Source organism: Siniperca chuatsi, linkage group LG12 (assembly GCF_020085105.1).
Source record: "Siniperca chuatsi isolate FFG_IHB_CAS linkage group LG12, ASM2008510v1, whole genome shotgun sequence".
NCBI lineage: Eukaryota > Metazoa > Chordata > Actinopteri > Centrarchiformes > Sinipercidae > Siniperca > Siniperca chuatsi.
The window spans coordinates 28575344-28601373 of record NC_058053.1 but is presented as its reverse complement, the minus strand read 5'-3'; the positions used below and the strand labels follow the sequence as shown (position 1 = coordinate 28601373).

Below are 26030 nucleotides of genomic sequence, written 5' to 3'. Positions count from 1 at the left end.
TAAAACTATCGTAGACCCTCACCAATTCACCTCCCATTCAAAGGTGGGGTCAGCTGATGTTAAGAGGTCAAATGAGAGTTGATCGCTCGGGCTACAGACATAAAAACAACTCTCGGGTCAAGCAGTCGGTGCATTCAAAGTTTAGCATGAAAATATTGAAATTATACGGATATCAAAATAACAAAAGTCTTCAATGCTTAATTTACCAACATTTCTTACCATTTCATTTACTTCCTGTCCAGAACGGTGTGATGCCACAGTTTAAACCAACATCCAAACAAAAGCACCCAGTGTGAGCTGGTGAACGAAGCCGCTGCCAGCTGTTGTGTACAAATCGTGACATGAACGCTGAGGCGCCCACAGAGAGAGAAAAGCCTGCTGTTGACACAGTAAATCTAACACAGACATAAATACTGCAGCGAGCCGTCCTCCACTTGTGCTCCTTCTTCTTCTGATTGTGATTATGCGTATTCCCCGTTCAGGAGTGGAGCGCTGCCCCAAATCATGAAAATGGTTTCCCTCTTCAGTCAGAGGAAACAGAAGCAGCCGTGTGAAGTCTCTCAGCCTGCCGCTTAAAGTTGTGGACAAACAGCAGCGCTGGGGATGTTGCAGTTAGCACTGTCTGTAATTTAATAATGCAAACTAATGACACAATCTATTCATTACTGCTGACACTATAAAATGAGTATGTTAATGAAAAAATAGTGTTCAGAACTGATGCTGTTTTGATCAATGTCACAAGGTTAAATTAAAGAAATGATGAAATTCACTGTGTTAATGTTTTGAAATTGATATGCCAATTGATATTTAAAAAATGGCAGGAGTAATTACAAAGACAGTGTCTCATAATGACATAATGTTGTTTCAGATTAACAAAATCATTATCATGAACTGGAAAAATAAATAATGATAATAATAATATTCATAAAAAGAGCTTGCATATTTATAGCGCCTTTCAGGGGACCCACGGACTCTTTACACATATGGAGAAACAGAAAAGAAATAAAGCCTGAACAAAGACATATCTTCAATAATCTTCACGAAGGTAGGCTTTGTTGCAGGACTGATGTATTAGACTGTATTAGATTTAGATTGGTGGACCCAATAAACTGGACACTGAGTGTATGTCTGAAGTGTTGGTAACCTGATGAAGGCACTGAAACACATCGGTGAAATAAAGAAGATCCTTCCAGTAGGTCAACTAGTGTTGCCAAGCTGTGTTTTCAAATTGGGGGTTCTGACGTCCAGTTTTCAGACACTTGCCAGTTAAAGAGAGACAAGTATTTTTCATGGCTGTGGTACAAAGGCTATAAAGCTGTGTTCAGTCTGAACACAAAGCTAATGTTGGCCTTGTGTTGCTTACGCTGATTTGACCGCTCTGCTGTACAGACGTTAGCTGTAGCTAGCTGTAGCTGCAACACTGTGTATCGACTCTGCAGACGTTAGCTGTAGCTAGCTGTAGCTGCAACACTGTGTATAGACTGTACAGACGTTAGCTGTAGCTAGCTGTAGCTGCAACACTGTGTATCGACTGTACAGACGTTAACTGTAGCTGCAACACTGTATATCGACTGTACAGACGTTAGCTGTAGCTAGCTGTAGCTGCAACACTGTGTATCGACTGTACAGACGTTAGCTGTAGCTAGCTGTAGCTGCAACACTGTGTATAGACTGTACAGACGTTAGCTGTAGCTAGCTGTAGCTGCAACACTGTGTATCGACTGTACAGACGTTAACTGTAGCTGCAACACTGTATATCGACTGTACAGACGTTAGCTGTAGCTAGCTGTAGCTGCAACACTGTGTATCGACTGTACAGACGTTAACTGTAGCTGCAACACTGTGTATCGACTGTACAGACGTTAGCTGTAGCTGCAACACTGTGTATAGACTGTACAGACGTTAGCTGTAGCTAGCTGTAGCTGCAACACTGTGTATCGACTCTGCAGACGTTAGCTGTAGCTAGCTGTAGCTGCAACACTGTGTATAGACTGTACAGACGTTAGCTGTAGCTAGCTGTAGCTGCAACACTGTGTATCGACTGTACAGACGTTAACTGTAGCTGCAACACTGTATATCGACTGTACAGACGTTAGCTGTAGCTAGCTGTAGCTGCAACACTGTGTATCGACTGTACAGACGTTAACTGTAGCTGCAACACTGTGTATCGACTGTACAGACGTTAGCTGTAGCTGCAACACTGTGTATAGACTGTACAGACGTTAGCTGTAGCTAGCTGTAGCTGCAACACTGTGTATCGACTGTACAGACGTTAACTGTAGCTGCAACACTGTGTATCGACTGTACAGATGTTAGCTGTAGCTAGCTGTAGCTGCAACACTGTGTATCGACTGTACAGACGTTAACTGTAGCTGCAACACTGTGTATCGACTGTACAGACGTTAGCTGTAGCTGCAACACTGTGTATAGACTGTACAGACGTTAGCTGTAGCTAGCTGTAGCTGCAACACTGTGTATCGACTGTACAGACGTTAACTGTAGCTGCAACACTGTGTATCGACTGTACAGACGTTAGCTGTAGCTGCAACACTGTGTATAGACTGTACAGACGTTAGCTGTAGCTAGCTGTAACTGCAACACTGTGTATCGACTGTACAGACGTTAGCTAGCTGTAGCTGCAACACTGTGTATAGACTGTACAGACGTTAGCTGTAGCTAGCTGTAGCTGCAACACTGTGTATCGACTGTACAGACGTTAGCTAGCTGTAGCTGCAACACTATATATCGACTGTACAGACGTTAGCTGTAGCTGCAACACTGTGTATAGACTGTATAGACTACAGACGTTAGCTGTAGCTAGCTGTAGCTGCAACACTGTAGGCATGGACTGTGTTTACTTGTGTGTGTTTACCTCATTTTCTCCCAGTTTCTGTCCTCTTTTCTTGTCTCTGTACTCTCTGAGTTAGAGTCATGTAAAGCCTCAGGATAAGCGTACATTTTTGGATCTCAATTTGTCTGTCCTCACCTACTTCCATTTTTCCATGAACTTTGTACGCAGTCACACCACGCTTCCCATTCGGCCCCAACACATTATAAGGACCTGGTTGGGAGGAGACTGCAGGCTTGCTGTAGAGCAGTATCTCCATAACAAACTGAATTCCTTTGCATGAACATCAGTGACTCAGTGATTCCTCTACGGGATTCATTTTTGTCTTGCTGAAAGAGATTAGTAAGCAGAAAGAGAGAAAATGTGTAGGTTTACCATAGATTGTGTCTGACACGGTGAAGCTCTGCCCTAGATTTTCATTTAGATATCTCACACACACACACACACACACACACACACACACACACACACACACACACACACACACACAGTCCATTATCAGGATGTGTGTGTTACGCCTGTGTTGCATCAGAAGCAGTTCCCTGGTTGTGAGCAGCCTTTTACATCATCCTGTGAGCTGGATTCACCGGCGTCAAGGTGGAATTACTGTGATGTTTGACTAACAGAGGCGGGAAGAATAGCCAAAAACTGTACTCAAGTAAAAGTGCTGTTAGTTTGCAAAACAAGTACTCAAGTAGAAGTAAAAAGTAAAATAACTACTTGAGTTCGAGTACAAAAATCTTAATAAGTAAAAGAAAAAGGAAAAAATAGCGGCACACTACTTTTTTATTTGATATGATGTAATTTCACCCACAGACGGTCTTCCTCAGGTAAAGACGTGAAAACACACCTGTATTTGTGTGATGAACAGTTCCCAGCACAGACCCCACAGCTCAGGTGTGAACCCAACACATCCAGGTCTGTCCAGTCACATGAAGATGATCAGGGTGCTCAGGTGGCCAAATCAGCCTCTTATCTTCCCGAATACGTCAAATATCAGACGTCTCGTTTAGGCTCCAACCAACCAATTTACTCAAAAGCGTCACTTCAGTACATGCAACAGAGTAACTGCAGATTACTAACAATACCTTTATTTAAATTAGAAAACAAACAGAGTCCTCGAACTTTATGGAAGTACAAAATCACTTAATTATCACTTTGAATTTGACATGAACAGCATTGTGGTCTTTGGAAACACAAACAATGAGAACAAAAGCTGATACCAACAAAAGCCTCTTCCTCCCTCCATCATCGCTCCGTCACAGAGCTCTTCAGCATCTTCCTCCTTCCATCATCGCTCCGTCACAGAGCTCTTCAGCATCTTCCTCCCTCCATCATCGCTCCGTCACAGAGCTCTTCAGCATCTTCCTCCTTCCATCATCGCTCCGTCACAGAGCTCTTCAGCATCTTCCTCCTTCCATCATCGCTCCGTCACAGAGCTCTTCAGCATCTTCCTCCTTCCATCATCGCTCCGTCACAGAGATCTTAAGCATCTTCCTCCTTCCATCATCGCTCCGTCACAGAGCTCTTCAGCATCTTCCTCCCTCCATCATCGCTCCGTCACAGAGCTCTTCAGCATCTTCCTCCCTCCTTCATCGCTCCGTCACAGAGCTCTTCAGCATCTTCCTCTATCCATCATCGCTCCGTCACAGAGCTCTTCAGCATCTTCCTCCTTCCATCATCGCTCCGTCACAGAGCTCTTCAGCATCTTCCTCCCTCCATCATCGCTCCGTCACAGAGCTCTTCAGCATCTTCCTCCTTCCATCATCGCTCCGTCACAGAGCTCTTCAGCATCTTCCTCCTTCCATCATCGCTCCGTCACAGAGCTCTTCAGCATCTTCCTCCTTCCATCATCGCTCCGTCACAGAGATCTTAAGCATCTTCCTCCTTCCATCATCGCTCCGTCACAGAGCTCTTCAGCATCTTCCTCCCTCCATCATCGCTCCGTCACAGAGCTCTTCAGCATCTTCCTCCCTCCTTCATCGCTCCGTCACAGAGCTCTTCAGCATCTTCCTCTATCCATCATCGCTACGTCACAGAGCTCTTCAGCATCTTCCTCCCTCCTTCATCGCTCCGTCACAGAGCTCTTCAGCATCTTCCTCCCTCCTTCATCGCTCCGTCACAGAGCTCTTCAGCATCTTCCTCCCTCCTTCATCGCTCCGTCACAGAGCTCTTCAGCATCTTCCTCCCTCCTCCTTCATCGCTCCGTCACAGAGCTCTTCAGCATCTTCCTCCCTCCTTCATCGCTCCGTCACAGAGCTCTTCAGCATCTTCCTCCCTCCTTCATCGCTCCGTCACAGAGCTCTTCAGCTGAACATCTTTCCCCGTCGCTCCATTCAGAAGGAAACAGTTTGCAGAACTAAACTGTTATTAACTTTTTACTTAAGAAGTATATTTTTTTAAAAGCAGGACACAGTCAGGAACGTTAGAAATCTTTTTTCATTTCGTCATATTTAAATACAGTAATACAGTCTGCTGCCTTCAGTGAACAGCTTCTTCTTACAGTATAATGAAATAAATTAAGCGGAATGATTGAATCTTCTCCCTCACGTCGTCCTGTACAAAACACAACTATTCTCTTTCCATCGTCTTCCCCAGAATTCCCCAAATATTTCCACTTTCCCCCTCCAGTTTGTGACCACGATCTCTGCAGGAAGCCCGAGCAGAGAGCAGATGTCTTCACACAGGTTGGTCTGATTATGTCAAACCCTGGAGGGATTACACACCAACTCCACAACTGTCAGCCATCACACGTGGTTTTCAGGAACAGAAGGCTGAAAAGACGTGAAATGAATGAGTGAATTTCATCCGCAGGAGAAACGGACTCAAGACTTTTTAAAATATGTTTGATGCCCAATGGCGTGGCTGTGCACGTGTGTTTGATTCCCCATCATGGGAACTGGATGTCAAAGAACACAGACTCATACATTACAGGCTGTGATAACCGCGGCCAATCCTGCACGTCCTCACCAGAAAACGGCCGTAGGGTCGACTGTGAAAGCAGCTTATAACGACCCATATTTACGCTTATTGTTAGTCCTCGAGTGGCCGCAGTAATTATGACAGGAGCACAGGAGGAAGTCGGGTGACGTAGTATAAAGAGCGACAAAAGTGTATGCTAGGAGGTGTTCGGGGGTGGTGGATGGGTCAAACGAACAAAGGAGATCGGGGATTGTGTCCCGTGTGGAACAACGTCAACGTGGACTTATTCAGAGTTAAATAACGTTACGTAGGTGACCACAGTCTTTTCTAAACCTAAACAAGTAGTTTTGTTAGCTAAACCTAAACAAACTGCGACCGTTTCACAACATTAATCCCGTGTTTGACGTCAGGTGACTGAAGCGGTACGCCCGTCGCTGGTACTTTCCAACGGTCGCATTCTGGGGAACGGTCGTCACTGCCAATCGACCTATTCTGTCGTTTAGGTCTGAGGATGTGTCGGGCCAATCACATTCAGTACTTGCGTGCCATATAAACACAAGGCTCTCGGCCTGATGACGCACTGACAGTTTGGGCCTGTCTGAAAACATGAAGCGCGTTCCTGCAGTTCCACATTCTCAGAGCAGCGCTCACCTGCAGGAGAAAGGAGCCCGACGCAGACTGCCAGCAGTTCAGGATCAGCTGAACCGGGATTGGTTCGTGATGTGAATGCATCAGAAAGTAGAATTTGAAGTGCTTCTGCTGTTTCTCTCATCAGGAGCGACAGAGTCGGCTGCATTTTATTTCATGGTGTGATTGTTGCTGCACGTGGACTCCTGGCAGACTCCCTGAGGCTATTTGACTCTTGAATGGTAAAAACCTCGGGCCCTTTAAGGTACATCCTGGTTTGGGTTTGTGGTGCATTTTTCATATTTTACTATGTTTAGGTTATTTGACTTCTGAATTGCAGGTATTTTGCACGTCAGGGTATATTGTTTGTAGCTTTCTGTATTTCTGGCACTTTATTTTAATGTGATGGTTTTATTTTCAGTATGTTCTAACAGCTTCTGCTGTAATGGCAATGAAGTTAACTCTAACTCTCTACATGGACTCAGTGAACAGTTTCTGTGCAGGATTTTGTGGGATGACAGGTTGACAGAGTTGGTGTGTAAACTCCTTTAGTTTGGTTTGAGGGAGGATTTTTGCTACATTTCCAAACAAACCCTGCAGAGTCATAAGGGGGGAGGATGTGATCTAAGATTACACCCCCAATGTCTGCACAGACTAGGCAACGACTCTGCTCTTATTTTCTTGATAAATGAAATGAGGTTTGGCATGAAACAGACTTGATAACCAAACGTGTAAATGCTCTAAAGGATCACCTTTGGTATAAGTTTTACTTTACTTTTACTTTGCTTTCTAATTGGGGTTGCTGCTGGCTGTTTCATGCTCCAGATGTACCGACAACAAGAAAACCAAGGACTGTGATTCAGTTCAGAGCAGAGAGACTCAGGTTTGGAGAAACTCCTTAATGAACAAAGGGTCTTCAGGTCTGGTTCTGTCTTTGAGGTGTTGGGTCCTGTTGCAGTTCACTGTGATGAATATCTGCAGTGAGGCGAAGATTTCACCTCCACCCAACATCAGGAAGACCTTCCTGAGGTCTGAACGTCCGTCTGTTCCACAGTTTCCAGTGAGTGAACGCCATCGCCCGACACGCTGCTGTATATCCAACATGATTTGGGACGGACGAACGCACACACACACGTAGATTAAAGGTCTGCGGCGTCGCCAGTGTGTTTTCTCAGTGTGTGTGTGCGTTCTTCCTGCGTCACGCTGAACCGAGGCTGTCAAAACCGCAGAACTTCCATCGCTTCTCCAGAGTCGCACCGACGCCGCTCAGCTCCTGCCTGAACATACCGGGCAGACGGACCATCAGGCGCTCCAGCTCCCCCGCAGACACCTGAGACAGACAGCAGAGAGACAGCAGAGAGACGGCAGAGAGAGAGACAACAGGGAGACAGAGAGAGACAGAGAGACAGCAGGGAGACAGAGAGAGACAGCAGAAAGACAGAGAGACAGCAGAGAGAGAGACAACAGGGAGACAGAGAGAGACAGAGAGACAGCAGAGAGAGAGACAACAGGGAGACAGAGAGAGACAGAGAGAGACAGAGAGACAGCAGAGAGACAGCAGGGAGACAGAGAGAGACAGAGAGACAGCAGAGAGAGAGACAGCAGAGAGACAGAGAGAGAGAGACAGAGAGAGATAGCAGGGAGACAGCAGAGGGAGAGACAGCAGGGAGACAGAGAGACAGCAGGGAGAGAGAGAGAGACAGCAGAGAGACGGCAGAGAGAGAGACAGCAAGGAGACAGAGAGAGAGACAGCAGAGAGACGGCAGAGAGAGAGACAGCAGGGAGACAGAGAGAGAGAGACAGCAGAGAGACGGCAGAGAGAGAGACAACAGGGAGACGGCAGAGAGAGAGACAGAATAGAGAGACAGAGAGACAGCAGAGAGACAGCAGAGAGACAGCAGAGAGAGAGACAGCAGGGAGACGGCAGAGAGAGAGACAGCAGGGAGACGGCAGAGAGAGAGACAGAATAGAGAGACAGCAGAGAGAGACAGAGAGACAGAGACAGACAGCAGAGAGAGACAGAGAGAGACAGACAGTTTTGGGATGAAATGAAGTTAAAGTGATGATCTGATCTCAGACGTTCCGTACAGAGGAATTCTTTATCGCTGAAGCGACCGAAGGTACCATGATGTGATGATGCAGAAGCACAGGACAGCAGGAAGCTGTGTGACCTTTACCTTAGAGTCCAGTCTCTGTATGTACGACCACAGATACTCGAGGTTGGCACCGAATGGATGGACGTGGAGGAAGGTCGATATAATGCCTGCAGAGAAGACGAAAGGCCCTCAGACAAACTCCCGGCAGGACACGACAACACGTCTCACTGTCACAGATGTTTAGTTACAGACTCGGATCAGTAAAGAGAAAGCTACAATTAATATCAATACTTGGATCAACAGCAAACATGGATCTTCAGCACAGTTCTTCTAAAAAAAAGATTTTTCATTGCTTTTGTGTGTAACTGTGTGCATTTTATTCTGCATGCAGGAACTAATTAAGATGCCAGAGTGAATCGGGATGAGCGTGCTTTTAATTGTGCAGGTTGAGTACGAACACAGGCTTGTGGAGCTAATGAAGCCGACAGAGCGAGCGGGACATGAGGCTCGGGCTCCAGCAGAGCGGCCCCTCTGCATCCTCATCGAGTGCTGCACCATGAACAAATGGCAGAGCGGCCCCATAACAAATGCTGGCTGGAGCAGAAACCGCTCGTGAGTTGATTATTTCTGAGAGGTCCTGCAAAGGTAGGCAGTCATGCAGAGGGAGGGGGGAGCGTGGGGGTGAGGGAATAGAGTGGCGTCCCCCGGAGGACCCGGCACAGCCAATATTTATTTCCTTGATTTATGTGGCGAAACGCTGGCAATTACAGACAGGCCTAATTCAATTCCTTCCACCAGGCCTGCTCACATGGAACAGTGCCACCAGAGGAGAGCTGCAGGGAGAACGGGGGCCGTTAATGTGAGCGTGCACTCTGAAAAAGAGAGTTTCATTTCCGACTTGCACCAAGAAAACTCTACTGAAGGGAAAGAAACGAGGCTCTGATAGCTTTATATTTCCAGGACAGATACGGGAGCGATATGGATCTTATCGAACTCGTGGCGAGAAAGCGTCAGACTGTCGCCTTAATGAAGCGACTTTCAGCAGCAGAAGATGACTCGGAGTGAGACGTCACTGTTTTAACACACCGTCGGCCGCAGAGTTAAACATTTTGTTCATGTGTAAAGGCAAATAACTTCGGTAACGAGTTAACAAAGTGCTAAAAATAAAAAACAGATTCAATCTCATAATGATATTTACAAATTAAGCTTGTTATGTGTGTATATAGCGATGATGAAGAACATCCATCACTTGTGTCGAACACAGATCTCCAATATTCTAATATTAATACCCTGTAGTAGATTTATTCTTAGTGATTAAGCAGAGATATCCGTCGCCAGCAGGGGACATCCACGACTGTGTTCAAATGTTAGTTTGCTGTCACTGAGAGCTCAAAGTTTGATTTATTGTTCGCAGGTTGTGACAGAATGATCATCTTCCCTGTTGCACGTCGCAAAACAAAGCGCAGGTTTCTGTGGAGACGACGTGACAACATTTCAATAAGCTCGTCGCCATCAACAATGGTGCTTCTGTTGTGTTCTTTCAGGGCCTTTGTGTGTCTGGTTGTTTGTTTTTCCTTTCTATCTGCTGTACTCAGGGCTGCTTGCAAAAGAGATGTGGATCTCATGATATTCCCTGATTAAATAAAGGTTATATAACTACAAACTTTACTACAAAGAGCGCTGTGCCTGACTAGCTTCTTTTGGACTGATTCTGGCATGTTTTTAGGGCAGTCTGAACTGTAAATAGAAATACAGATTAAGTCATTTTTTAATCTGAAAAACAACACTGGCAATACCTTTTTTTTTATAGCCCTGAGTAGTGTCTGCAGGTATTACTTTCAGCCTGAATGTAACCTGTGAGGCAAGATGCAGGGCAGGAACCGTCAGGAACGAACAGCTGCTGGTTTCTTGCTGTGCGCTCGCGGTGATAAACCTGAAGGAGACTCAGATGTGACTGTGACTGTGCCGTCAGAGGACAGCGCTCAGAGAAATGTCACCCTCACATGCATGAATTTATAGCAGCAGCATCCTCAGCCGTGTGTGCACAGATACTGTGCGTCAGTACAATCCAAATGCTTGTGTACTAGAAACTCATTTGATTGTGTGTGAAAAAGGTCTTTTAAAAGGGATTCTGAAAAGCTCCCAGCAGCAGCAGCAGCAGCAGCAGCCAGGGAGGAAGATGGAGAGCCCGGCCTCCTCGCTCCTTCATGTGGGGATTTTCTTGGCAACAGTAAGAAAGATAAATGTGCAGCCGTGCCTCCCGCTCTCCTCGGCTCCGGACACAGCAGCAGCTTCGGTACAAATAATGCACATCACTCTGGGCTTCTCTCAACCCTGCTGCGCGTCCGGTGCAACTTTAGGATTTCTACGCTGAAATGAATTCAGCGCAGCTGCCGTGCGGCTCGTGCACAGAGACAGACGCTCGTTTGGGAGCTCAGAAGAAGACAGAAAGAGCAAAAAGAGACAAGCATCAGAGAGAGAGCGCAGGGCGCCGGCAGCTCGCGATTCCGCCGCCTCTGTGGTTGAAGGTTTTAGTCTGCTTCACTGGTTCTGGCTGAAAGGCCTCCGAACCCCCAGACAGCAGAGAGAGTGTGTGCCCGTGTGGACGCGACGGCAGTGGCATCTGAGCTGACATGACTTAAGTGTCAAGTCCTGCACTTCATTTGCGTGCGGGGGTGTTCAGTCATCTTTAATGTTATGCTAACAAACACTCTCAGAGCGCTGCTGTGCACTCCACAGGGAAGGCTGAGCAATCAATCCCGTCACGTGCGAACACGCAGCGCCCGCACACTCTCTTTGGAAAATACACTTGGTTTAATAGCTGTCAGGAAGTTCCAGCCAGAAACGCCATACTCCCAGTATGCACATAATCCAGCCGGAGCTGTGTGCTGAAGAAACAAAAAGCCAGAGCAACACCCAGCGTGCTCACACGTTCACCTCCATCAGCAGGCGCAAACTGTCTGAAGTACAAACCAAGAGAAGTTCGTAATCAGAAACTTATGCCAACTACTGAGAGTCAGCGACTGTCTGCTGTGCAGTAATACATGACGAGGTGTTAAGAGATGTGGAGAAGATGCTCGGTGTGATGGTTGAAGTGTGTTATCACACAGACATTCAGCCTGAAACCAGGACTACGTTACAACAAACTATAAGAGGAGTTTAACCAACTTTCTTAACTTAGGAAATCCCTCCACCCAGGCAGGTAAACACACATTCAGTGGGAGGAGAGCAGTTCACGTCCAGCACGTTTACTCAAGGACTGTATTAAAGTACAATTTTGAGGTACTTGTACTTTACTTTAGTATTTCCATTTTATGCTACTTTCTACTTCTGCTACATCTGACCGCTTTAGTTACTTTATAGATTCAGATTAATACAAAACATAAATTCAACAACAATCAACTATTAAATTATGATGCATTATTATAGATTAAGCTAACCGGCAGTAAAGTAGTTCAAATCAGCTCCACCTTCACCGGCTGCAATATTAGTGATGCTTATGCATTAATGCATCAATAATTATACTCCAATAATATAATATAAGGGCCATAATGCGTAATTTTACTTTTGGTACTTTAAGTACATCGTAGAAAAGGTTTCAATCGTAGTCATCTGGACACTGTTTTCAGAATCAAGACATTTTTCGGCTCCTGATTAGCATGTGATTGGCTTGACCACGGTGTTAATACACTGTGGTAAACTTTGGGCAGGTTGAATCTCAGAGCACCATTTCTGTTCAAAGTTTTCTTTTTCAAAAAGGGGCTTTTTGACTCCTCTTTCAAACCAACTCTTCTCTCTACTGAGACTCTTCACCTCGCTGTCTTCAAATGTGCGGTTTGTAGCTTTTAGATGCAAATGCCATCCTGAGTTAGCGTGTCGTCTGTGCTGATAAAGTCTTTTGTGAAGCGGCTGTTTAGTCTCACCTGTGTACCGTTCTTTGCTTTTCCTCACTGCATTGAATAGAATAAACTACATTTACAGTGAGGTGAAGATTCTTAGTACAGTGATGAGAAAACCCTCTTTGAGAAATGTGCACCTTGGTCAAGCCAATCACATGCTAAAGGTTCTTAACAGTGATGAGGAGGTGCAGCCAGAAAACAATGGCCTGATTACTGATTACTGGGCCATCATGGAAACTATTAGGTTTCAGGTGAAACTAGCTAATCAACAGATACTCAGGTAGACTCCTTCCTGAGGGCGGGGCTTAAGCAACACACAGAGTAGCTTAAATTTCTGAGTTCTCAGACCATTTTCACAATTGAGTATGACTTCTGGATGGGAGCTGAAACGTCTTGATTCTGAAAACAGTGTCCAGACGACTACGATTTAAACCTTTTCTACGATAGAACACTCCTGGATGAATGAGGGACTACACCGTCTTACTTTAAGTACAGTTTGATGCTAATACGTCTGTCCTTTACTTAAGTAAGTTTTGAATGCAGGACTTTAACTTCTACAGTGTGTTGATGACTGTGAGCTTATTAAAGGATACCGTTTTGCAGAAATGTAGTGATTTCTCTGAAAGCAGCTTTGAAACAGCGATGATTTAAATGTCTCAACAAATGTCCCAACAAGTTCTGCAGTAAACCTCAAAGTTTGATCGCTCGTACAGCTCCTCAGATAACACACAGATTCATGCATTTCCCACAGCTCAGTGTGTCGCAGGGGATTTCTTTAATACTTCGTTCATTCATTTGTTTTAAATTACTGACGGTGGAGCTACAATTAAGAGATATGTTGATAATGTTGCCACATATTTAGGAATAAATCATTCCCCCACCTGTAAGGTCACATGACTTAACAGGAGGTGCAGCTGAAAGGTGAGAAGCTCAAGTCCATGTTTTTCATTTAGATGCGTCACACAGCTGCATTAAATGATCTCGTTTAAATTGTCGATACATTTATCATGTAACCCATGCGCTGCCAGAGTTTACATACAGCCTAATGCAAATGAATGATTCCTCCTTGGACTACGACCACTCAGAGCAGGACTTTATATTTACCCAGAAGCAGGGCCTCTTTTTCTGACGTGACCCCTCCTCTCAGGATGACCTCACTCCGCCTCTCTCTGCTGTGGTACAGTGAAGGAACACACCCGTTGATCCCCTGTGAAAACACACACACGTTAAACTAATTAGGGTAAAGCAGCATTTGTGGAAAATAACTTTTATTGACTAAAGTACTGTACTTAAATACAATTTTTAGGTACTTGTACCTTACTTACGTATTTCCATTTTCTGTTAATTTCTACTCCACTACATTTATTTAACAGCTGTAGTCACTAGTTACTTTTCAAACTAAGATTTTACATTATAAAACCTTGTACAAACAGCTTTGTCTAGTTGGGGCTCCTCATGTTTCAGATGTCTATGGTTTCAAAAAAATCATTCAAAGCCCAAAGACGTCAAATTATTCATGATAGAAAAGTCCAAAAACTGAAAACAGATTTGTGTATCAGAACTAGCTAACTGTATATAAAACAGTTAAAACTAGCTAACTGTATATAAAACAGTTAAAACTAGCTAACTGTATATAAAACAGTTAAAACTAGCTCCAGAGCAGCTACAACAGTAAAATGCTGCTCTAACGTTGATGCTTCAGTATTAATAATCTAATAAAGTCAGACAGAATCAGAATCAGTCAGGAGACGTTTTACTGCAGAACCAGAACTTTTACTGCATGACTACATTTTTTATCAACATCATGAGGAGACATTTTGAATGGATGTATCTGCCATGTCCATACAGAATATGCCATATTTCAGTGAAATATGCTGAAGCTGAAAATACTTGTGTAGCTCCTTATGTAGGATTGTGAACGCAGGACTTTTACTTGTAATGCAGTATTTTTACATTGTTATATTGGTACTTTTGCTCAAGTAAAGGATCTGCGTATTTCTTCCACCACTGATTCATAGGAACACACAGTGCATCCTGTACACACAAGAATATTGAGAAGGACAAACAAGCACTTAAATATACAGACTGTACATACACACACATGCAAGCAAAACATCATCATCTAATAAAAGCTTTCCACTCTGAATAGTTTCCAGGGTCTGTAAGACAACACGACAGTGAATACAGGTCAGCTCAGTGTTGCGTGTTTTATCCATGTCGTCCTTCAGTTTCCAGGTCAGCAGGTTTGGGTTTAAAAGTTCATCTCCCACGACATGTATGTGTGTGTAAGTGTACATACTGACTCTCTAACGGTCAGTAAAGTGCCGAGAGAGACGGCCGGGGATACGAAATCACCACGAGAGCCACAATCCACTCTGCTCGCTGCCTGAACTCTCTGCTTCTACCGCTAATGTTTCTACTCCCTGCACCGCTCGGACCTCTGAGACACTGTCGCACTTTATTTCTACTGTGTGAGGTTTTTCTGTTTGCACACCAGAGCTCCAGAGTCTGCTGGAAACTACTTTCACGTAACACAAATATGCAACAGCAAACAGGCTTTGAGACAAACGCAATGCCGTCCAGACTACAGTTTTTATCAACATCATGAGGAGACATTTTGAATGGACGTATCTGCCACACAGAATATGCCATATTTCATATTTGTAACATATTTGTTTTCCTGTAGTGTCCTTTTGCTATACAAGATCTGCTCACAGCAACTAAAGCACGATCAAGGTATTATAGATAGATATTATAGATATTATGGTTTTAGGCCTCTAGCCGTGGAAATGCCGGTCTGTCAGTCTGCCGGTCCTCCACTTTAATCCAGTCTGAAATATCTCAACAACTACTGGACGGATTGTGATGACATTTTGACATTCATGGTCCCCAGATGAAGAATCCTACTGACTCTGATGATCCTCTGACCTTTCCTCTAGCGCCACCATGAGGTCGACATTTGTGGTTTTTAGCGAAATACCTCAACAACTGTTGGACGGACTACCATGAAACGTGCTTCATCGTTCATGCTCCCCTCAGGATGAACTGTAATAACTCTGCTGATCCTCTGACTTTCCATCTAGCGCCACCATCAGGTCGGCATGTTTATTTTGCTTCACTGCTCATGCTGCCCGTCATAGGACGCGTTCCAAAAACACTTCATGATTATCCTAAAGCTGTGTTGTAGTAAGTCATCTGCTTGATGAGTCTTTGGTTATTGGCCAGTTCAGAAACAAAGACACACAGTACCACCTTAAACATTTTGTTGTGAGCTTTTCTAGCCACCTGTATGAAAGATAATGGTACATTAGTTTGTTAGTAGCACAAATGTTTTCACTTAAAAATAGTTTGATTGAAGAGACACGGTCTCAGCTACCGAAAGACACTGCATTAAAACCCGGACCTGCCGTCACGCACTCAAAGCCGGCTCTGGTGTGTTCATGTCGCAGCTGTTTACCTTTTCATGTAGCTCTCCATTGGTTCCCTCCACAGCCTCCCCATTACTGTTCAGCAGCTGCAGAGACACAGAGAGAGAACAGCACATCTGACCAGTCAGTGAAACCCAGAGTGAGAACAAAAATTCACCCGCAACAGAGGAGCGCTTGTTTGTCTTTGCTGTTGTTTTATAGATGACTCTGTTAGAGGAGAAGCAAAACAGGCTCAGACTTTCTACAGAGGAAAGTCAATAATACACTGCAGAGTGTGTTTCTCCATTACATCTGTACACTGATGTGATAAATGACTAAAGATGACGTCAGAAACATGCATGATGGATGAAAGCGTAAGAACTTATAGGTGTGAGGGCGTGTAAACATCACAGGACACAACCCTGGTCTCCTGAACCTTTACTCAGTTCTTAATGGCTTAAACATTTTCTCAAATGTTTTCCCTTCATTTGCTTTTGCATTCGCATCGATATAAAGAACCCCTCCTGTGTAACTGCAATGCACATGTTTTCTCTTTGGGTGCTTTCACACCGTTGTTCAGTTCATTTGGTCCGGACCGAGAACAATGTTCAGATTTTGGTGCCTTTTAGTTCTGGTCCAGTTTGTGTTCACAAAATCCAACCAAGAGGAGTAAACTTGAAGTCATGGGGACTGACAGGTTGGTCAGTGATTGGACTGTTTTGGTGATGTCATCCTGCATCATCAGAGCTACATGGACCCAGGTGACTGACAGCAGGTCAGTCTGTACTTTACTGAACCTGATGTGTTCATTGATCTTCTCTGGTGTCACGGCGAGGTCACAAAAAAATAAACCAATTGTGAGGATTAACAGTCCAGACTGCAACTGGACCTCGTTTATCATAAAAGAAAAACTGGACAAAAAAGAAGCATTTTGTCCCTCAATATTACGGGAGGATAGTTACTGTGTTTCACTGGTTTTTATTGGGGAACTGATCAAATCCACGGAGAAGGACTCAACACATCTCCGGTCACTGCTATGCTGATGATACCCAGCTCTGTCCTTCTGCCAGACGACTGCCTCAGCCCGGGTCGCAGCCTGCCTCAGTGATGTCTCAGAATAGGTGACGGAGCAGCAGTCAGTCCGTCTGTTCAGCACAACATTAATATGCAGCTCAGCTCCGCCTTCCTCACTACACCAAGTCTGCTACCAATGTGGGCATCGTGACTGACGACCAACTAACTTTCACTGAGCATGTTGCATCTGTCACTCGGTTATGTTGCGTTGCACTTTGTGACATCAGAAAGATCGGGTCCTTTGCTGCTTAAATCCTCGTACAGGGACCGGTCATCTCTCGCCTTGACGACTGTGACGCCCGTCTGGCAGAGCTGCCAGCATGCAGAGTAAAACCTCTGGTCTTCAACCAGCCAAAAACAGCTCCTGTCACTCCACTTTTCGTTATTCTTACTCTCTTACGCACAGCACCCACCTACCTGAACTCCCTCATTCAGGTTTATGAGCCTCCTTGTTCACTACGATCTGCAAACGAACGATGACTAGTCCTACTGTCACTGCGAGGCAGGAAGTCTCAGTCCAGACCCTTCGCCTGCTCCGCCGTTGGTGGAACGAGTTACCGAACTCGATTCGGTCAGCAGAATCACTTTCTGTCTTCAGGAGGTCACTTGAAGACCGACCTCTTCTGGGAGTAACTACTCACCTAATATGCTCTCTCTCTCTCTCTCTCTCCATCCTTCTCTAGCACTCACTCTCTCAAAGCAAATGTCATTTGCTCTGCACTTATACGATACTTCATGCACCTGCAGCCTTGTGGCACTTGTGTCAGGTGGAGCATGAACTGAGGCACTTACTCTCTGTTGGGTCTCTGCAAATAATATTACAAAGAGTGTCTAGTCCTGCTCTATATGACAAGTGCCTGAGACTGTTATGATTTGGTGCTGTATTATTAAAACTGAACTGAAGTGAATTCTCCTTGATCTACCGAGGCTGGATTGAACCTCATTTGCACGTCGCTTTGGATAACCCTAACCCTTTCTCACCACAAATGAAGCGCACCCCTCTTCCTTTGGAAGCAGACCGATTGTTTAGTGTTGTTTTTTGATTGACAGCTTTCACACCAGCCCAAACTAAACAGGCATTGGTTATTCTAACCAAACCAAACGGGTCAGGTGTAAAAGCCCTTAGAGTTGAAGGTCAGCACGTGAGTACAGCACTTAAAGTGACACTACACCTAAAATCTGTTGGTTAACGATCCCAAACTGACCCCACGCAGACTTGAAAGGTGGCAGTAAAAACGCTGTACAACACCAACGTCCTGTCAGTTACAACTGATTTCAATGATGACAAGATGGATGAAAGTATCAAAAACGTCCAGGATCTTAAACCTTCTGCAGCACAATTCGTTTCTCTGCTGTCTGTGGATGCTGAGGATATTCCAGATACTGAAACTCTCCGTCTCCAGCCTTAAGCCATCGATCTGCCTCCCCATCAAACATGAGTAAGGTTACAACTAACTGACAGCTGCTACAACGCCACGTGTAGTTATCCATCAACAAAGCACTCGTCAGAGAGCTCGACAGCCTTCTTCTCATTAAAGCAACCGAAATCACACGTCGACAGAGTGACTCTCACCTTCAACCAGATGTTTTCGCTCAACAGTTTCTGGGCAGAAGTCGACCACATTGTTAAAATCCAGACCTTCGAGCGGATCAGATTTAATGGTTTGTAGAAAAACAAACGCTCTCCCTCTCCCTCCCTTGCTGAAAACTGTGGAAACAGGCCAGTTGATTCTTTGTGGATGGGAGTTTCTCAGCAGCAGTCCAACATACTGTCCGTGAATGAGGGATGTGACACAAACCTGATTATATATTTCACAAAATAAATCTATTGGGAAATTATTGCCTTAATTACCCAGAAAATATACAAAATAGCATTTATAACATACACTCAGTTGCCAGTTTATTAGGAACACCTAATGCAGTCTAATACAACAGTCCTGCAATAAATCCTCCTTCATGAAGGTTATAAAGTTTGGTTTGTGTGGAAACTGTTTTAGAGACGCGTAGATTCAGCTGTACGATCAGTACAGGATGAGTTCAGGAAGAGTTAAGAGAGTCTGCGCCCTTGTTTGATTAAAACTAATTTAAACTTGTTTGAAAAGTAACTTCACATGTCGATCTCCTCATAAACTCAGGTTTATACAGGAGATGCGGCCGCAGGTCATCTATATGTATCACCTTTAAATCTGATCTGGTAAACCACTGAATAAAACATGTGTTTCTCCACCTCCACCTTCCTCCACACCTCCTGCTCTCCCTGCCTGCCCTCTTCTTCCTACAGGAGGCGTGTGTATTGATGGATGCATTATGTCAAACCAAAATAAGGATGCAGCTTAATATTTTATTCAACCCCTGCAAGTGTTTTCTCATGTAAAGAGGAGCGGAGCTGTACAGAGGCATTCTGAAAGAATCAATATAAACACACATTGGGGGAAAATTGACATCAATTTCCATAATTTCCATAGCGAGCAAAAATGAAAAATATCTGGATTTAACCAACACAAGGATAAACATTTCTCAAGAGGTAGAAGCAATGGATGTAGAAAACACACAACTACACATGTTACTTGACCCCATTTACACTTAGCGGGCACTCAGACTGAAACCAGTCCTGTGAGAAAACAGCGGCTGTGTGGGCGGAGTGTGTTGCTTCTGGTACAGTTTTAGTCACCGATCTATGAATTTGAAGGCTTATCAGATGCCAAAACACTGCGCAGCAGTTTGGAATAATCACAGACAGGATTGTACAAAGTAATCCACCAGGAATGCTGCGCTTGGGTGCATTTGATTGGCCACCACAGCGCGCATTGCAGCAAAAGTCGAGACCTTTTCAACTTGCTGGACAAAGCTGCGTTTCTTTGCCACTATGGCGCACTAGAGGCCGACATTTCTTTGGGCGGGATGGGAGTCAGTTTCACCATTCATCACGGGACTGGGACGGGACGGGAAGGAAAGTCAACGGGAGCGGGTGGGACGGGAATCATAGCTCAGTTTTTATCTACATAAATATGCAGTTCTAATATGAATAAACAGTATTTTCTGATTTTTTTTAATCGGGAACAGGATTGGGACGGGAGTGAAAATCCATCCACCCGTGTCCCCCTCTAAGGTGCACCGAGCTGTCATTTACCTGATCTCTGATCAGTTAAACCACTGAATGATCTGTATGGGGGAGGCAGCGGGGTTAGCCTGTTAGCCTGTTAGCCTCTACCAAAAGAAAAGAAATGCGACTCCCAGAAACTCTAAAGTTGTGCTATTCACATGATCTCAGCTGGCTAACGTTAGTCACGGGTACGCCTCGAGCGAGCTGCTGCTGGATGGTCAGTAAATCCCTCAAACTGCAGGCGGCCTGCTTGCTAAACCACAATGTGTCGTTTTCTGTTTCTACACGTGTTAAATACAGAAGATGCAGCGTGTGTGGAGGACCTGGAGTTGCTTAAAGGGACCTTTGATCGAGCTGCTGAGTAACAAAAGTAAAGTAATGAGTAATGTAGGACATTACTTTAGCTGCTGAGTAATTAAATAACTATAAAGTGCACTTGAAACTCGAATGAGTCCTCTGGGTGGCGCTGCAGCGCGACGTCTTCTCTCAGACTGAGAAAGCTGAGAAAGACCTGCGCTGCGTCACATCACCTCGTCTCCTGTTGCGCTGCAGAGGCCAGCCGGGAGCGAACATGCGGCAGCAGACAGTATACGCATGCAGCATGTGGGGAAATACCTGCTTGGAAGTCTGTGCTCCAAAAAACATTAAAGCCAAGCAGCCAACATTTTCTTGACACTGTGAATCTGATTAAACAGTCAGCTAGAGGAATTTTGCTTTTGAAAGAGGCAAAAAATAAAGACAAACTGCAGTTCAGTCAGAGACACTTAGATCAAGGAACTGAAAGTTTAAATGCTTTCTCAGAAGGATTTGGCAGGAAAGGATCGGTTCTTTCATGGATCGGTTCTTTCATGGAGCAGCAACGAGCAGCGCTGCTGTAGGCCGTAAACCAGAGCCAGCGATGCTCCGGCAGCCGCCGCTGAAGGCAGACTGACGGAGAGCACAGCCGCTGTTTGTCGAGATCTCCCAGATCTCTACTGGGATCACTGTTTTCTATTAGACGTAGCGTTCTGGATTATCCGGAGGACCGTTCGGACGGGACTGGGAGCACGCACCTTGTCTCGAAGCGTGAGCACCTCCCCCTCCAGGTAGCGATGCTCCTCTCTCGCCTGCTCCAACTCAGCTTCTTTACTGGTCAGCTGCTCCTGCAGACTCAGCAGTTGCTGGAAGACAAAAACACACATTTCTGTTTAACCCAAGCAGGAAGCACCATGACTTCATGACGTCAACAGGTGCACCTTTACAACAGGTGGAAGCGATGGTGTCAGTTTTCACACAGACTGTATTGTTAGCAGTTTAATGGCGGCCACCGGGGGCGGAGCAGGAAGTCATCAAACTATTTAACTGGCCAGACTGAAGAGAAGCTGAAGAAGAAGAAGCTCTGCCTCGCGTCTTCTCCGGCGTTCGCTGCTTTATAAAACGAGTTGTCATGATGGCGAGGACATCCTTCACTCGTGGTCTTTCATAATGACATGCTTATTATTTGAATTATAGAACAATCGTGTATGTTTAACATCATCAAACTGTAATATTTTATTTTCAGTAAAACACTTATTTAGTTTGTCACGTCGGCTCGTCTGTACTGAGGGAACAAAAACAACAGCAGGAGACAAACAGGAAGCGACAGCAGCGTGGCGTTCGCTCCCACCGTTAGAAGTCAAGTGAGCGGCACACTACAACAAGCCAGCAGGGTGTGTGTGTGTGTGTGTGTGTGTGCCTTGTTCTATCAGTGCTGTCATTTTAGATAGAGAAAGACAGGAAGTCGAGTCGAATCAGGCTAACTCTAACAGAGCTCTCTGTGCTGGTTTATGAAATCAGTGGAGCAAAGGATTATGGGAGAGCTCTGAGTCAGAAGCAAAAAAAAAACAGGGTTTTTATTTGCTTGGGGAAAGTAAAGTCCCTGCTCTTTGCTGATATAAACCTGTCTGAACTGTCACACACACACACACACACACACACACACACACACACACACACACACACACACACACACACACACACACTGGGGTCTGCAGCTGAAGCAGTGCCTTGCTCGTCACATGATCTCAGCAGCCATGTCGCGGTCCAGACGAGTCACTTCCCTGCAGCCCTGAAGCGTTTTTGTGTTTTCCCCCCGGCAGTCTGGTGTGTGTGTGTGTGTGTGTGTGTGTGTGTGTGTGTGTGTGTGTGTGCGTGGTGAATGTTTTGCTGATAGAAGCTTGACTGTGATTGGACGGCAGCTTCAGTGTTATTTGGAGAAACTCGCAGCCTGAGTTGGTGAAACAAACTGCAACAAACGCCAGAAGCTAAGCAGTAGGTTGTTACTGACACCACGGATATCTCACTGCGGAGCCGCGTTCGTTCACATCACTTCACACTTGTCAGTGCGCTCGCTCGTTTTGCTTTCCGCCGGAGCGTTATGTCCTCACGTCAGCACCCGTTAACATCCACCCACCACCCACACGCGCTACATGTGAGGTAAAACTAACGCACCCTCTGCGCTCACATGACATCCAACAGGTGCTGCGTTCATTCTGTCAAGTAAAAGTAAGAAGCTGGTGACGAGCCAAAGCTCATCAGCTGCAACTCACATGTTCAGTGCTGCAAAGTAAAGAAGCTGCAGCTGATTCAGGATTCACAGAAAAAGACGAAGGAGGGAAAGAGACAGAAACTGATTCGGGACCAGCCCACGAGGCAGGAAAACTCAGAACACAAGACTGAAAACTGCTACAGCTGACTGACTGATGCGAACGAAGAAGCGTAGCGGAGGCAGAATGTGAACTGACTGTGCAGCAAAGGGAGGAGGGGGAGGAGGAGGAGCCTACCTGCTGCATGTTGTGCATGCTCTGCTGCAGCAGCTGGATCTGAGCCTCAGCACTGTGTGTGTGTGTGTGTGTGTGCGTCTGGTCGTCATCTGATCGGCTGGATTTGTTCTGCTCCTTCCTCAGCAGCTCCACCTCGTTCCTGTAGGCGTCCAGCTGCCAGCGCAGGGAGTCGTTCTCCTCCTTCAGAGACGCCTGAGTCTGATCATACACTCCTGCAGGGGGGGAGGAGGAGGAGGAGGAGGAGGAGGAGGAGGAGGAGGAGGAGGAGGAGAAAATGGGGAAAAGAAACTTCATAAAACCAAAGTGAAAAGCTTCCAGCTTCTGAACGCAGCCTGTGTGTTAAATGTTGGAAATATAACATTGACCCTGGTCTAACGTACCGTTCTCAGTGCGCAGCCTCTTACAGGGACTTTCATCCGAATCGTCGTCGGACATCTCCATCTCCTCCTCTCGTCTGATGCCCATGATCTCCTCGCTGTGGGCGTTCCTCAGCTCCTGAAACATCACAACCAGCAGACACAGAGTGCAAGCCGTCCTCAGCACCGCGACGCACAGCTCGTCAGACACGTCTGTGCTTCTGCGCGGCCGGAAGCCGAGGCGACCCTGGCTTTCCCTGGATGCTCTTCAGCTGTTCGGCCGTGAAACGCCACACTCGCTGCCACTCGTGCCACATGGTTCATAGTGGAGCGAGCAGGAAGTGAAAAGGGGGGTTCAAGGTTCAAAATGTTCTTATTTGTCTGAACTCACTAACTCCCAGGTGACTCGTCTCCCAGTTTCCAATTATTAAACGTTTATTTCTCTAGTATTGGTTGCTCTACACCAACACGTAAAAGCTACTTTTCTTAAGAAGTTACAATTACTTTAATTCCATTTATCGAGTGGCACGCTCAACCTCTCGCCACGAGTCTGCATTCAGACCCGATAACACTTTGTAAAACCAAAGAAGCAGCACAGCAGCGGCTGCAGGAGTCCGGCTGGTGCACTTTCATCGGTAACCATCCATTAGAGCCCGTTCTGCAGACAGAATGACGTCAACGACACATTCAAAAAGAAGGCGGTGCCTTTAGCGATGGCTCCTGAACGTAACGCAACAATCGCGGACCGTGGCTCCAGTCTGCAGCGCTAAACTGCAATCTCAGTTCTTTGGTTTTTCAAAGTTAGACAAAAGCAGCAAAACTAAAATCTGAGATCAGTGAAGTTTCCTCGTTCTGTATTTCTTGGAAGGAAATTTGGCCAATCGGCCTTTTCCTTCCAGCATCACGTGACTGGAACGCACTTCCTGCTGATGGGAGAGAGCGAACAAGCGGCTGTTTGTTAGATGGAATCTCTTACAGTGTGCGTCCATCCTGTAATGGTGTTTCCATTCATTTGGATCGGGTGCTTTCGCGTAGCTTGGTCTGTTCGGCGGATGTCCGCTGCAACCCGAGAATATCTGGCTTCTTTGGCAGAAAAAACGACTCAAACAGCTATTCAGTTATCAGAGTAGTCGCTGATGGATTTCCTGTCGATCGTCTAATCGATGAATTGTTTCAGCTCGACTGTAAACCTTTTTTTTTAGCTCGAGTCGAATGAAATCCAAAGTCAGAACCCGTTCTGAAGGCTCCGCTCATCACGCGTCTGTACGGCTGCCGTGTTCGGGATCTTTCCATTCGTCTACGCATTCCTGACAGAACGGGAGACGTGTCTCTACACGAAGCCGGTGCTGTTGCTATAGAGATGTGGGTACATGTAGACTTACCACAGATACTAGCCATTAAAGGAGGGGCTTTCACAACATCGTGTCTCCCCAGGTGTGCTGCGCTCCGATCACTGGCTCTTACCTCTTTTTCGAACCAAAAATATTGTAAGTGACACTGAGCGGGCTCGGGTGACGCTCCGGTGAGAGTTACAGTAATTATTCGGAAGATTTAAAATGCGGAAATGAAAACAAACCCAACAAAGAAATATTGCATTTCGTAGTGTTTCTTTGTTGGGTTTGTTTTCATTTCTGCATTTTAATGCTCCGTACCTGGCCCCCACAGAGGGACTGAGCCCAACCCACGTCCGAAAACAAGTCCTCCCTCCTGTGTACGCATCACTCTCGTGCCTACACCTGTCGTCTAGATTTGACTCTGGACGAATAACTGCTCAGAGATTTAACCCTGGAAATCACTGTTGCCATAGCAGCGCCTCACACTTTGCAGGAGGCGTCAGATCTTTGCTTTACATCTCTGCTGCAGGGGGAAAGAGAGATCAGAGGCCGGTCTGTCTGTCTGTCTGTCTGTCTGTCTGTCTGAGAGGGCGAGCATCCAGAAAAACAACAACAGATCGTTCAGGCCTGTCTGTCAGCTCTCTCCTGAGGACTCAGCAGAGAACAAAGCAGCGGGCCGGGGAGGGAGGAGAGAACAGAAGAAGGTGTACCAACCTCACACTGCTTGCGCCAAATGTCTATGTTCTTGCGCTGTGCTTTTGAGAAATGGTCCCATGCCTTTTGCCTGGTGGCGGCGGTGAAAACGGTGGTGATCTGCTCGACTTTGGGGTGAACAGGGAGGAGGAGGAGGAGGAGGAGGAGGAGGAGGGGGGAGGGTCAAGACAAAACAAGCCGTTTATGTAGCGTTGTAGCACTGACTGAGGCTCGTACAGCAGACAGAGGAGAGACCGTGGACATACACTGACCACAGGCTGCTGGCTGCAGGCTGGCCCTCCTGGTGCGGACCTTGCTTCATATTAAAGGAACACTTCCCTCCAAACTTCAAATAGTGCCATCATTTGCTCAGGTCAAACTAGGGACGTCCCGATCAAGCTGTTTAGGCCCCGATCCCGGTCCGAGTCCTTTAATACTGAGTATCAGTGATACCGAGTCCGATCTGACACTTAGATTGACCTAAGCGTCAAGCGTTTCCTTGCCGCTGTCGCCAAGTGCTTGCTCACGGTGGGATTTGTTGGGTCTCTGTAATTAATATTACAGAGTTAGGTCTGGACCGGCTCTGTAGGAAAAGTGCGATAACTTCTGCTATGAAATGGCGCTATATAAATAAAACTGAATTGAAACGTTGATTAAATATCTGACACACTGAAATAACAGCTGTGCATACTGAAGGTCCTGATTCAAAACTGCTGAAAGTGACGGCATGAGCACGAGAAGCTGCTACTTCGCGGAGCTTTGCTAACGATAATTAGCGTTGTAGCTTAGCGAAGCCGTGCATTTTGCCACCCTCAGTGTCTGAGTGTCTCTGCAGGTCCGACTCCAACAGAGTGAGACGTCGTCTCTCTA

The 26030-nt window shown here is 45.8% G+C and overlaps 2 protein-coding genes across 7 annotated transcripts in view; one reads left to right on the top strand and one right to left on the bottom strand.

Annotated features, from left to right (window-relative positions):
* The first annotated feature begins 3632 nt into the window (after positions 1–3632).
* Positions 3633–7566, top strand: LOC122885144. Its single transcript, XM_044215861.1, has 2 exons — positions 3633–5075; positions 5119–7566. Exons 1-2 carry the CDS (start codon positions 4052–4054, stop codon positions 5160–5162), a joined length of 1068 nt encoding a protein of 355 aa, XP_044071796.1. The 5' UTR covers positions 3633–4051; the 3' UTR covers positions 5163–7566.
* The window catches only part of enox1 (ecto-NOX disulfide-thiol exchanger 1), a 98182-nt gene continuing 76075 nt past the window's right edge, over positions 3924–26030 (bottom strand). For all 6 annotated transcript variants that reach the window (XM_044215846.1, XM_044215852.1, XM_044215850.1 and 3 more), the window contains 8 exons: positions 25182–25288; positions 23158–23272; positions 22778–22989; positions 21029–21136; positions 15850–15906; positions 13497–13599; positions 8575–8660; positions 3924–7727 (listed from right to left, as the gene is read on the bottom strand). In XM_044215846.1, coding sequence (XP_044071781.1) covers positions 7596–7727; positions 8575–8660; positions 13497–13599; positions 15850–15906; positions 21029–21136; positions 22778–22989; positions 23158–23272; positions 25182–25288 — 920 coding nt within the window. In that variant the 3' untranslated portion in view covers positions 3924–7595. The remainder of the gene's footprint in view (positions 7728–8574; positions 8661–13496; positions 13600–15849; positions 15907–21028; positions 21137–22777; positions 22990–23157; positions 23273–25181; positions 25289–26030) is intronic.

Excerpts from the sequence above, each read along its gene's own strand:
- LOC122885144 (XM_044215861.1), top strand. The coding sequence starts at position 4,052 with ATGAGAACAAAAGCTGATACCAACAAAAGCCTCTTCCTCCCTCCATCA. Across the intron at positions 5,076-5,118 it reads GTCACAGAGCTCTTCAGCAT|CTTCCTCCCTCCTTCATCGC; the intron begins CTTCCTCCCTCC and ends GCTCTTCAGCAT.